The sequence below is a fragment of the Culex quinquefasciatus genome, chromosome 1 (genome assembly GCF_015732765.1).
Source record: "Culex quinquefasciatus strain JHB chromosome 1, VPISU_Cqui_1.0_pri_paternal, whole genome shotgun sequence".
Classification (NCBI taxonomy): domain Eukaryota; kingdom Metazoa; phylum Arthropoda; class Insecta; order Diptera; family Culicidae; genus Culex; species Culex quinquefasciatus.
In genome coordinates, this window is record NC_051861.1 from 112492435 (window position 1) to 112506004 (window position 13570).

A 13570-nucleotide genomic window follows, 5' to 3' on the forward strand; every position below is an offset into this window, starting at 1 on the left:
TATTTTTTTTTCTAATGTTGGTGCTACTGCACGATTTTGACATTTCGGGCGTTCACCATTCGAACGCCATCTTCGCTTAAAAACTTGGATTTTTTTAATTTATGAATAAAAAAAAAGAAAAATTTAAAATGTTTGAAAAATAAGTAAAAAAGACAACAAATAATTTTAAACATGATTAAAGATTCTTTATCCAGGTTTTTAAGCGAAGATGGCGTTCGAATGTTGAACGTCCGAAATGTCAAAATCACGCAGTAGCACCAACATTAGAAAAAAAATGCGGCTGTCATGCCTTGGCACACTTTTTTCGTAATGTTGGTACCACTGCGTGCTTTTGACATTTCGGGCATTCACTATTCGAACGCCATTTTCGCTTCAAAAGCTGGATACTTTCGAAAAAGCTCTACAGCAAAAAATATTTTAAAATTGAAAAAAAGAATGATTTTTAAATATTAAGATTTGTAGAAAATAATCTTTTCTAAATTTTAAACCCTATAGAATTTAATTAATTTGAAGAATTTACGAAATTTCAATAATTTTAAGGAAACTTGTTAATATTTTTTAGAGTTTGTACAAAATGATTTATTAATTTTTAAATTTATTTGAAAGTTTGAAATTTTCAGAAACTAATTCTTAAATTAACTTGAATATTCTTAAAACTTTGAGGTTTTTTAAATTTTAGGTTTGTTGTCAACTTTTTAATTCTTTAGATTCTGTTTTAAACTTTCTGAAAAAATAAAGCTTAACAAAGTGGTAAGAACTTTGAAATTCGTCTAAAAAAAAAATTCAAAATAAAAAAAGATGGAAATGACGTCCAGGATTATAAATTTGAAACGCTACCAAATCGAAACACGTCACCAAGTTATGTTTACGTCCATGATCACCAAAATAAACAAAACCTTGCAAAATTTCATCGAAACTTTAAAATTGAAATCAACAACGTATTTTTTTTTAATTTTATCTTTTCTTTTTTTGCCTTCCTCAATGAGGTAAGGCTATAACCCTGCTCTAAAAATGAACTTTTTATCAAAAGCTCGAAGACCCACCTTCATGTATACATATCGACTCAGAATCGAAAACTGAACAAATGTCTGTGTGTGTGTGTATGTATGTATGTGTCAAATATTCTTGCCAAGTTTTCTCAGCACTGGCTGAACCGATTTTGATCAAACCGGTTGAATTCAACTTGGTTTATGGTCCCATACATCGCTATTGAATGGTTTGAAGTTTCGATAAGTAGTTAAAAAGTTATGTATAAAAATGTGTTTTCACATACATCCGGATCTCATTTATATGCATGTAAACGATGTCCGGATCCATCATCCGACCCATCGTTGGTTAGGATATCGAAAATCCTTTCTAACGAGTCCACAAAATTGATGATCTGACAACCCTGTCTCGTGTTCTGACCACTTAAGTTATATCTGTGTACTTATTTTTCTGGACCTAAAAAAATAGCTGAAATATGTGTCTAAACCACTCATATTACCCATTGTTGGTAAAAAGTGAGGAAGGCATCATCCACATAGGTGGATTAAGTTAGTTTTTAGAAAACAATTCAAATGATACTACTTCCATTGTTGCCTTAATAAATTTTATTATCCGATTGCGTGTCAAACAATAGTATTGTTTTAGGTTTTTGTTTCTTTTGCAATATTAGAGATAGCGCTAGTACTTCTGATTTTTGTTCTTCGTTTTCAATCACCGGCGTTAAAATCTGCGTATTTTTTTGTTTCTGTGTAGCTTTTTAGTGCACAATTCTAGTTCTCCATGCGACCCGTCCCCCCACACTCACAAGTAGCTTCCACAAACAAGGAAAAAACATAAATCAAACAAATTCAAAACAACTAATCCAGCTCTTCCTTGGGCGCGCCACGACTTTCCGTTCGTCCCGTAGCCGACACTGCCGCCGCCGCCCTCCGCGGGAAGCTTCCTCCGGCCGGTGTCGCCTCCTCGTCCCCGTCCAGGTCGTCGTCCAACCCCTGGAAGAACTGGTTCAGCAAATCGCCAAAGATGCCGCCCATTCCCTCGCCCTGCGGTCGCTGCGGCAGACTCGCCCCGAAGAATATCATGCCGATCTTCTGCAGATACTTCTCGTAGGACGGATCGCGCTCGAGCGAGGGCCGGTACAGGTCGCACAGCGTCCGAAAGACGGCCAGTTTGCGCTGGTTCTGCTGCGTTTCGATCGCCCGCAGCAGGAAGAAGCAAAAGTTGAGCAGCGGCGTGATGAAGGGCGGCTCGCTCGAGGCAATCTTTGGATGGTACTTGGTGTAGGTCGCGAACGTTTCCGCCGCCGTCGTCGTCTCCTTCAGGCAGAGCTGCTGCAGGATGACCTGCGCGATAAACAGGTCCATCTCGGACGGGACGCCTTTGGTCTGGGCCAGCTGGATCAGCATGTGGCCGCAGCCGGAACCGTCCTGGAAAATAAAAAAAAATAAAAAAATTATAAAATAATATTTCAAAAATTTTAAAATTATAAAAATTTAGTAAAAAACACAGCCCTGAGAAAATAAAATTTTTAAAAACATTGACAAAGTCACACAAGACAAGTCAAACTTCCAACCATTAAATTTTCTAAAATTTTAAGAGTTCTTCCAATGTTTTTTAAAGATCAAAAAAATGGTTGAAAATGTGATTTTTTGCGATTTTTTTTTAAGTCGAAGCCCGTCTAAAGGTTGGGTTGGGTTATGGTTCTGTTACAGCTATCTATCTTTATTTTTAGTTTTATGTTTCTTCTGCTAATGTGTCTTAAACGCCCTTATCAAGCCAGATGATCATGCCCTAAGTAGAGCAGATCTTTTTTCCTCATTGACACATTTTTTAGAATTTTAAAAAGTTTTTGAATTAATAAAAAAATCATAAATTTTCAATGTTTTTTTGGAGTTTTGAAATTTAATTTTTTTTGTAAAATTTTTAAAATTTCTCAAATTTTTAAAAATTTAAAAATTTAAAAAAATAATAATTTTTGAAATTTTTAAAACTTTTTGAAATTTTATAAATTTTTGAAATTTTTTAAAATTATAAAAATTTGAGGAATTTAAAAATTTTAAAAATTTTAGAAAATTTAGAAATTTAAGAAATTTAAGAACTTTAAGAAATTTAAGAAATTTAAGAATTTTAAGAATTTTAAGAAATTTAAGAAATTTAAGAAATTTAAGAAATTTAAGAAATTTAAGAAATTTAAGAAATTTAAGAAATTTAAGAAATTTAAGAAATTTAAGAAATTTAAGAAATTTAAGAAATTTAAGAAATTTAAGAAATTTAAGAAATTTAAGAAATTTATGAAATATAAGAAATTTAAGAAATTTAAGAAATTTATGAAATTTAAGAAATTTATGAAATTTAAGAAATTTAAGAAATTTAAGAAATTTAAGAAATTTAAGAAATTTAAGAAATTTAAGAAATTTAAGAAATTTAAGAAATTTAAGAAATTTAAGAAATTTAAGAAATTTAAGAAATTTAAGAAATTTAAGAAATTTAAGAAATTTAAGAAATTTAAGAAATTTAAGAAATTTAAGAAATTTAAGAAATTTAAGAAATTTAAGAAATTTAAGAAATTTCGGAAATTTTAAAATTTGTAATATTTTAGAAATTTTAAAATTTTTAGAAATTTTTGAAAAATCTTCGAAATTTTCGAAATTTAAAAAATCTTCAAAATTTTCGAAATTTTCGAAATTTTTGAAATTTTTGAAATTTTCGAAATTTTCGAAATTTTCGAAATTTTCGAAATTTTTGAAATTTTCGTAATTTTCAAAATTTTAGAATTTTTAAAATTTTTAGAAATTTTAAAAATTTAAGAAATTTAAGAAATTTAAGAAATTTAAGAAATTTAAGAAATTTAAGAAATTTAAAAAATTTTAGAAATTTTAGAAATTTTAGAAATTTTAGAAATTTTAGAAATTTTAGAAATTTTAGAAATTTTAGAAATTTTAGAAATTTTAGAAATTTTAGAAATTTAAGAAATTTAAGAAATTTAAGAAATTTAAGAAATATTAAAATTTTTAGAAATTTTAGAAATTTTAGAAATTTTAGAAATTTTAGAACTTTTAGAAATTTTAGAAATTTTAGAAATTTTAGAAATTTGAGGAATTTAAGAATTTAAGAGTTAAAGAATTTAAGAGTTAAAGAATTTAAGAGTTTAAGAATTTAAGTGTTTAAGAATTTAAGAATTCAAAAATTTAAGAATTTAAGAATTCAAGAATTTAAGAATTGAAGAATTCAAGAATTTAAGAATTTAAGAATTTAAGAATTTAAGAATTTAAGAATTTAAGAATTTAAGAATTTAAGAATTTAAGAATTTAAGAATTTAAGAATTTAAGAATTTAAGAATTTAAGAATTTAAGAATTTAAGAATTTAAGAATTTAAGAATTTAAGAATTTAAGAATTTAAGAATTTAAGAATTTAAGAATTTAAGAATTTAAGAATTTAAGAATTTAAGAATTTAAGAATTTAAGAATTTAAGAATTTAAGAATTTAAGAATTTAAGAATTTAAGAATTTATGAATTTAAGAATTTAATAATTTAAGAATTTAAGTATTTAAGAATTTAAGAATTTAAGAATTTAAGAATTTAAGAATTAAAGAATTAAAGAATTAAAGAATTTATGAATTTAAGAATTAAAGAATTAAAGAATTTAAGAATTTAAGAATTTAAGAATTTAAGAATTTAAGAATTTAAGAATTGAAGAATTGAAGAATTTAAGAATTTAAGAATTTAAGAATTTAAGAATTTAAGAATTTAAGAATTTAAGAATTTAAGAATTTAAGAATTGAAGAATTGAAGAATTTAAGAATTTAAGAATTTAAGAATTTAAGAATTTAAGAATTTAAGAATTTAAGAATTTAAGAATTTAAGAATTTAAGAATTTAAGAATTTAAGAATTTAAGAATTTAAGAATTTAAGAATTTAAGAATTTAAGAATTTAAGAATTTAAGAATTTAAGAATTTAAGAATTTAAGAATTTAAGAATTTAAGAATTTAAGAATTTAAGAATTTAAGAATTTAAGAATTTAAGAATTTAAGAATTACAGAATTTAAGAATTTAATAATTTAAGAATGAATTTAAGAATTTAAGATTTTAAGATTTTAGGAATTTAAAAATTTGGGGTTTTGGAAATTTGGGAATTGGAGAAATTACATTTTGATTGTATTCAAATTCCAATTTGACTTTTAAAATTTGTAAATTCTTGAATTCTGATTTTTTTTGAAATCCTCAGTTTTTGGAGTTTGGAGATCTTTTAAATTATGAATTTAACGGTGCACATCAATCACAGCTTTTGCACCCAGATTTTTGTAACAGACATTTTAGTATCTCCAAAATTACGGGTACAATCGAATTATTTTTTTATTCATCCCTTAAAGTACTGTCCACTAAGTAATTTACAACAAAGTTTGATTAATTTTACAATCCCGTTGTTGCAGGATTGGGTCCGTAAGTTTGACAATTTTGGAATAAGAAAACAACAACTTCCTTCGTTGCTGTGCACCCTTAAATATTTAGTTTTTTTTCAAATTTCAGAACAAATCAGAATTTTTAAACTTTTGGAGTAAACAAACTATAAAAATCAAAAAAGTTTTGAATTTTAAATTTCTCAAACTTCGAATTTCGAATGTTGGAGCACAGTTCGGAAAAAAATAAATTGAAATTTGAACATTCGTGAAATTTTCCGATCTTTTCGAAAACAATATTCAAAAAAATTGATCGAGATTTGAAAAGTGCGTAATATTGAATGTTTGGCCCTTTTAAAATGTTAGTTTTTATTCAAAAAAAAAAATTAAAATATTTTTTTCAGCTTGATCGGAAAATTTCACGAATATTTAATTTTTTAACATTGCAAATCGGACATTAGAAATTGGAGGGTTGTTAGGGTGAGACTTAAAAAATTTCAATTTTCCTTTTCTTTTTCTTTAAACCGCTGTATGTCAGCATCCAGTGGTTCAATCTGCAATGTTTCTTAGGCGAAATTGCAGAAAATTTTCTGAACTTTTCGAAAAAAATATTTTCATGGTCACTATTTTCAAAAAGTGAAAAACCAGAATTTAACGGACAAAATTTAACTTTGACTTTCTATATTTTGAAAACGGTTCACATAAAAAAATGAGGTAACAATTTTTTTAGTACGAGATTTAATTTTTTTTACAAAAATTACTATTTAAAAAATTTTATAGCTTGTCGGCAAAATTTTGTACCATACTTCTGAATGGCTTAAAAGATGCGGGGTTTTATTAAAAACAAGCTCTTCCCGGCAAACTTCGTCCTGCCTTATTTGGTTTTCTGACGTTTCTTGCTTGTTTGCTAATTTCAGCCTCCTGTGATCAAAATTGGATTTTACGCAGCTTTTCCCATACAATCTGCAGATTTTCCGGAATCGGTTCCAGAGTGGCCAAAGTTGTAACTTTTTGGCGTAAGAACCTTCCATGGGCTTATACGAACCCAACGCAACAAAGAGCACCTCGATCCGACGCTCCGCATTGAACTGATTCGCGTTCGAACAAAACCGTCGAAATTTTTTATAAATATAGATATAGATTCAAAAATTAAAAATACGGATTTCGGGAAATATTTTTTTAGAAAAGGTAAATAAAAATCACATGTACTTATTTTTTTCTAAATAGTCTTCATCAATACCTACAAGTTCCTTGAAAAGTTACAGATTGCATTGAAAAATTCTCTTTTTGAAGATTATTAGGAAGATTCTCATCTATTTTAATTAAGAAAATACAAACAAAAATGTTTGGAAGAAAATTCAATTTTGTTTCAGTAATAAACTTCTAAGAAATCCTAGTTTGGCAATCAACGAAAACAAAAAAATAGTTATAATATTTTTTTTTTAAACTTGAAAGTAGTTCTATCTCACTCAATTAATTATCAAAATTGCCCTCCGCGCCTGAGCAAAATTTGCCAGCAAACCCGCGCGAAACGCTCCGTCCGTGGAATTCCAACTAAACTCAACACATCTCTTACCTTGGACAGCAGAAAGTGATGTCTCGCCTGGGCCAGATTGTCCTCGTTCCACATGATCTGGGCGATCAGTTTGTGCATCAGCGGGTGGCCAACCTGCGATTTGCACACGGTGGCACTCCACTTGACCGCCTTCACCAGCACCGTTTCCCTCTCCACAACATTCTGCGGTATTTTGCTCAGCAGCATCGCAATCTTCTGCATCCACGGTTCCGCCTCCTGTTCCGGCTTGGCCGCCTTCTCCAACGTGTCCACAATCAGCAGCCCCAAATCCGCTCCGCTCGTGTGCTGCTCGTGGTTCAACAGCGTCAAAGACCCTTTGTAAAGCAACTCCAGCAGCTCCTCGTACTTGCGCTGGGACAAGTACCGAAAGTACAGCGTCCGGTACATCTGGTGGGCCTCGTAATAATTCCCAGTCTCGATCGACGACTCCAGCTTCGCCAGTACCCGTGCCACACCGCGGGCCCCCGGAACGGCCGCCGTCGAACCGTTTGCGGCCTTTGTGGTCATCGCGTTCAATTTCTCTTCACTTGATCAATAATCGATTTTCACCTGGTGCTGCTGGCCTCGCCCTCCTCCTCCTCCCTGGATGGTGATATGGGTGGGTGCAACCTTTTGCGCGCAGAAGGAACAATCGTAATTTCACCGCATCGAATCCGTGTGTTGATCGGGAGGGACAGGAACAATGCTGCTGCACAAAGTGATGTCCTTTCGGTGAATTTGCGGCCAAATATTTACTAGAATTTTCTAAAATCTTTCTGCCGAAGAGAAACGCAACACGGCCGCAGACGTTTTTTGACGTCACGCGTTTGACATTTTTGATGGAGTGACAGATTTGTTGTAGTTTCGCTTTTTGGCGAAGAAGGTGTGCCTTGAGGTGTGCCGCGGAGCACGGAAAGAAAAATGAAAATCCAGAGTTTTTTTTGAAAAGGACCAATAAACTATTGTCTTTCATATCTCGAGTTTTTTTTGAAAAGGTCCTATAAACAAAATTTTCACTTTTTGCTTTTTGGGTGTTTTTGAATACCCCTGACTCAAGGCGGTTCTAAAAACACCCAAAAAGCAAAAATTAAAAATTTTGTTTATAGGACCTTTTCAAAAAAAACTCGAGATATGTTTATAGGACCTAATCAAAAAAAACTCTAGAAATGTTTTCTCTAAATTGTAATTAAATAAATATTTACACGTTCATCCAAAATAACTCATTTCTGAGTATTTTCACTCCAGATTTAGGCAAATCGATGCCAACATTTCAAAAAGCATCATGTACACACCATCCTTTTTGAGAAAAACGCATTTGAATGTTGAGTATCCGTTTTCAATTCCCACTTTAAGGCTAGTATGCAGTTCGGAAGGATAGGGGTCAAGAAACAGCTTTACGAACAGCAGAACAAAGGAGAGAGAGAGCGATTTCTTGGGGCTTTTCTTCACCCTCTCTGACTTGCTTGCGCTGCCGCTGCTGCCCATTTGATTTTTTTCTTGACCGGTTCCTTCCGAAGTGCGTATACCGCTTTAATATAAAAGCAAAATAAGATGTTCTAATGATAACAAATGATGAAAAACGTTGCTTTTATTGATACTTGATCATCCAAATTCAATAAAACATTATTTTCGTAATTTTATTTGAGTAAAACAAACATAACTTCTTTTGAAATCACCAACGTCTATATCACCCTGCTGTCATTAAGGGGGACGCTTTGTTATGATTCGTCTTTCTTCGCCGAATGTACATGGCGCTTTTTTCATGATGCTTTTTTTTCGTCACGAGGTTCATGTAGTCTTTTGTTTGACAGCTTTGACAGGTTGACAGGGCTATATAAACAGGGACGACTGATGGCAGAGATTTTGTTTATGTTACTTTATTTAAAATCATGATTAAACAGACTTTACTGAAGTAACTTTTGCTCATTTTTGGTGGAGAGGCAGCTTATTAGGAGTACTTTCAGAATATGCAATAACCCAGAAAGTGTCAAAATGAAATGTTACCGTCGAAATAAGACAAGTCATAAATCAATGTTTTAAAACAAAAATTAAAAAAAAAACCCAAGAAAAAACCTCGTCAGAGTGACACCCGTGGTGTCACCACAATCGTTTTCGGTTTCTTGATAAAAAAGAACTGTCATAGTCCCTGCGAAAAAAGTGGGCTGACATCGGGCGGACAGGCTAAAAATCAGCCGTAAGTCTTTCGCGAGAAAGCGAAAGCAGATTTCGGATGCAAACAAACCAAATAGAATTATGTACGTGCGCATGTATTGGGTGTACCGTATCGAGAAATTAAAAGTGAGAATGTTTGCAACATGGAGTTCCAGAGTTATTTTTAAAAGGACCAATAAACTATTGTCTTTCATGTGTTTATAGGACCTAATCAAAAAAAAAAAAAAAAAAACTCTAGAGTTAAACTTTCTGTGCAGTTGATGTAAAGGTTTCCATGGCACTTCGAAAAGTTTAACACCATGTTGCACGCACACACTCACTAATTAATTTTTTTACCGACCAGCAACACAAATGGTGTATGAAATCGGTTGTGAAGTACCCCGTGGTTTGAGTGTGTTGTTAATTTTTTGCATCTTGATCTTGATCCATGGACAAAACATTTTATTAAATTTTAATAAAACCGATGAAACCAAGGTTATTTTTAGGATTTTTTTAGGTCAGTGTTATGAGGCAAAGGAAATTTGGAGCAAAAAGAGGAAGCCCGAGGAACTTGAGTTTTCATTCAAGACATCTTGACTTTTAAATTTCAATATCTCGATAAATAAAAAGGGAATTAAAATCATTAATCAATATCCAGCTTTTTAAGCGAAAATGGCGTTCGAATGTTGAACGTCCGAAATGTCAAAATCACGCAGTGGTACCAACATTACGAAAAAAGTTTGCCATGGCATGACAGCCGCATTTTTTTTCTAATGTTGGTGCTACTGCGCGATTTTGACATTTCGGACGTTCAACATTCGACAGCGTTGCCACATGTACAGATTTATCTGTCATGGTACAGATTTTCAGCAAAGATCTGAGTACAGAATCTGTACGTACAGATGACAGATATTTGGGTCACCGTACTGATTTGTACAGATTTTCAGATAAAACAGATTCTTACTCAAAATGATATTATTGAATAGTTAAGTGTCGTCGGTTAAGTTATTGCAATTATCTCAACATTTAAGAACTTTTCATTGATTAAATCTAGTTTAACTTTTGAAACGTTTATAAATGGATCATGCTTATATTTTTTAACGATCTTAGATCCATTTATGCTAGAATATTTTGAACTAGGAGTCTCTCTTAATACGCCGCGGGTAATTGGCTCCCTCCCACTAACATTTACACACAAGATCCTCTGTAGTTTTAGGTTTTTCTTAGGTTTAAGAAAACTGCATTTACAATAGCAGACTCATTGCTAACCAGGTTTCAGTACCGACAAGGACCTAATAAAAATTATTTAGAGCATTTCGTTCTAATAAAGTTATAACATAATTTCAAGCATTTCCCATTCTTCTCAAAAATGATTTTGAAATGAAGGAGAACACAGGTAAAATAAAATCTAAAATACTTCAAAAATTTAATAAAAGTTGTACTGAATCATACAGAAAATAATGAGTCATAAAGTTTATTGTATTTTTTTTTATTAATTTGAATATATTTTTAAATTATATTAACGCCTTGTAGTTGCCTGAATATTAAAAAAAATAATCCTAGTTTTTCAAAACATTATTATTTGTTTCTTGAAAGGTAACGCCATTATGTCACATTAAACTATTTAATAAATGGAATCTGGTCAAAGTAAATTTTATTGAAAGTTTTCTATAAATTATGTTTTGTACCGTCAACTAGGTCAATTGGGACTGCAGTCTGTATGAATATGGATTACAGTCTAACTTAAATTATTAAATTCCTAAATTCTGAAATTCTTAAATTCTTAAATTCTTAAATTCTTAAATTCTTAAATTCTTAAATTCTTAAATTCTTAAATTCTTAAATTCTTAAATTCTTAAATTCTTAAATTCTTAAATTCTTAAATTCTTAAATTCTTAAATTCTTAAATTCTTAAATTCTTAAATTCTTAAATTCTTAAATTCTTAAATTCTTAAATTCTTAAATTCTTAAATTCTTAAATTCTTAAATTCTTAAATTCTTAAATTCTTAAATTCTTAAATTCTCAAATTCCTAAATTATAAAATTCTTAATTTCCTAAATTCTTTGATATTTTTTAAATTTTAAATCTGGGTATGATTTTAAATTCTAGATTTTTATTTAGAATTTTAAATTTTTTGGATTATAATTTTTTTATTTGAAGGATTTTGAATATATGAATTATTAAATTATGTTATTTTAATTTTATTAATTTTTAATTATTAGAATTTTTAAGCTTTGAATTTGTTATTTTTAATTATTTTTTTGTATACATATTTCTTTTTATTTTTTTAATCTAAGATTTTTTTATTTTTAATATTTGTATTTTTTAATCTGTGTGTTTATGGATTTTCCCTTTGGTTTACTTCTTTTCAAGCAAAATACAAAATCCTTCCTTTTAATTTCAAGATTCTGCTTTTTGAGATTCGGCATGATAAGGCAATTCGGAATTTTCAATATTATAATATCGATTACAAAATTATTGATACATTTATAACTTTCAGTTGCAATAAAATAAACAAATTCTGAATATTTTAGTTTTTTCAAAATAACATTTTGCAAACAAACATCGCGCGAATGAACGTCACGCGAAGAAACGTCTTTCCTTGGCCGTTTCTTGGGTGTTTTTTTATATGGAGTTTTGCGTTCCTTCCGAGCTGCATATCAGCATTTAGTGTTGTCATAAGATTGTTCAAAATGCATGTTAAAAAAAAGTTTTTACAAAAAAATATACCGTACAGATAATGGTACAGATATTCGCCATGCTTGGTGCAGATAAGACAGATTTTTGGACCCTCTGATACAGACGAGCATGTGGTAACACTGCATTCGAACGCCATCTTCGCTTAAAATCCTGGATAAAAAACAAAGCCAATTTTGTGGCATACTCAACCCCCGGTTTTTGGTCACTTTTTCGTATTACACTTTTTTAGTTTGTACCCCGTTTATTTGGCAAAGTCGAACTAATAAGTGTCGAATTGGGTCCTAAAATGAAGCTTAGATTTCTGATATTATTGTTTACAGCGATAAAGCTTATTTTTCTGAGTACAATGACCCATTGCACGACCACAAAGAGTTTAAAATGGATTTTTGAATCAATTTTGAAAAATTAACCCCGCGCTAGACCCCGCGGTCCTTCTTGACAGAAAAGCTCCTACTTGACAGCTCTTTCCAAGGGGACCATAGTTGATCCATCGAAAAAATGTTGTCTTGACAAAAAAATTTTTTGCGTTAAAATGAAAAAAAAAAGTGATCAGAAATGGTTTTTAATCGTGTTTTTTACCGTTGTACATAAAAATTTACATAGGGCTTGAGCACCCAATTGTCAACTGTTATGTTTTTTTTTAATACAATTGAGGTTTTGCCAAGGTTTTGCATAAAAATAAACCATTATATTATTGATAACAAATTTGTTAACATATTTTCAACAATTTCTATCGATTTTTGAAAGACTTTCTTGCAAAATAGTTCATATTACTATCTTTTTCGAAATTTACAGTTTTATCCGAGGTTTTCTCTCACAATAATCAAACAAATATTGGAAAATTATACACCAAAGTGTTGGACATATTTTTTCTTATCTGAATCCGGCAAAAGTTTTATAAAAATGTTGATGTGACACTTTTTTTCAATAAATCTTAGGTTTACGCTATTTGTTCATAAGTGGCGACATGTGTTTTTTAGCTTTGATAAAAAAAAAACTTTTAAAGTTTTCTCCTTTGGTTGAGCTCGATGCCGCCATCTTGCAACTACGCGCTTTTCTTGTTTATTAACAAGAGCTTGCCAAACTGAACCGAAATACGCTTTTAAAATAAAAATATAACAAAAAATTAACAACCCCATAGAAAAAAATCCGGCCCGGAAAATGGTCAAAATTTCACTTTTCTGAAAATCTCCTTATAAAATCCGGGTTTCGTGCCAACTTTTTTGACAGCTGTTAAATCCCGCCTTATCTTATCTAATCTACATACCTTGCAGAAAATCGACTTTTTGACGCTCCGAGAAAAATGCATTTTTGATGTTTGACCTTGAATAAACAAAAAACGAGAGCACGAGATGTAAACAATAACAAACACGTTGTGTTTGGTTGACCATTCTGTGCATTGTCCTGAAGTTTGGTTGATTTTAGTTGCTGGAGTCTCGAGTTATAATTACAAATGTTCACGGTAGTCGAGCTCGTACTTGTGTCAAACGCGTTCTGATCTAAAATCCCTTTAACCTTTGTCGCACTTACATCAATTTTCAGAGTGTGTCAAGATAGCACGACAAGATTGAAGCTTCTTTCACATGATAGGTAACAAAAATGCACGGAGTTTTTTCGGTTTTTATTGAATATCTCAGGTTTGAAATTGAATTTTGGGGATCTGTGAAGGTCAAAAGGTGAGACATTGTGAGCTGCACAAAATGGCGATCTTTACTCAATTTGGCCCAAAATGCACGTCAGCGACATTTTGATTCCCACTGAGAATTTTGGCTCGAGC

General features: G+C 30.7%; 1 protein-coding gene across 1 annotated transcript; it reads right to left on the reverse strand.

The window, feature by feature from the left end:
- Positions 1-1569: 1569 nt before the first annotated feature.
- LOC6044771 (Golgi to ER traffic protein 4 homolog) lies at positions 1570-7780 on the reverse strand. Its single transcript, XM_001862195.2, has 2 exons — positions 6963-7780; positions 1570-2414 (listed from the first exon to the last, which is right to left on the reverse strand). The coding sequence occupies exons 1-2, from the start codon at positions 7467-7469 to the stop codon at positions 1845-1847; spliced, it is 1077 nt and encodes a 358-aa protein (XP_001862230.2). The 5' UTR covers positions 7470-7780; the 3' UTR covers positions 1570-1844.
- Between the last annotated feature and the right edge of the window lie 5790 nt (positions 7781-13570).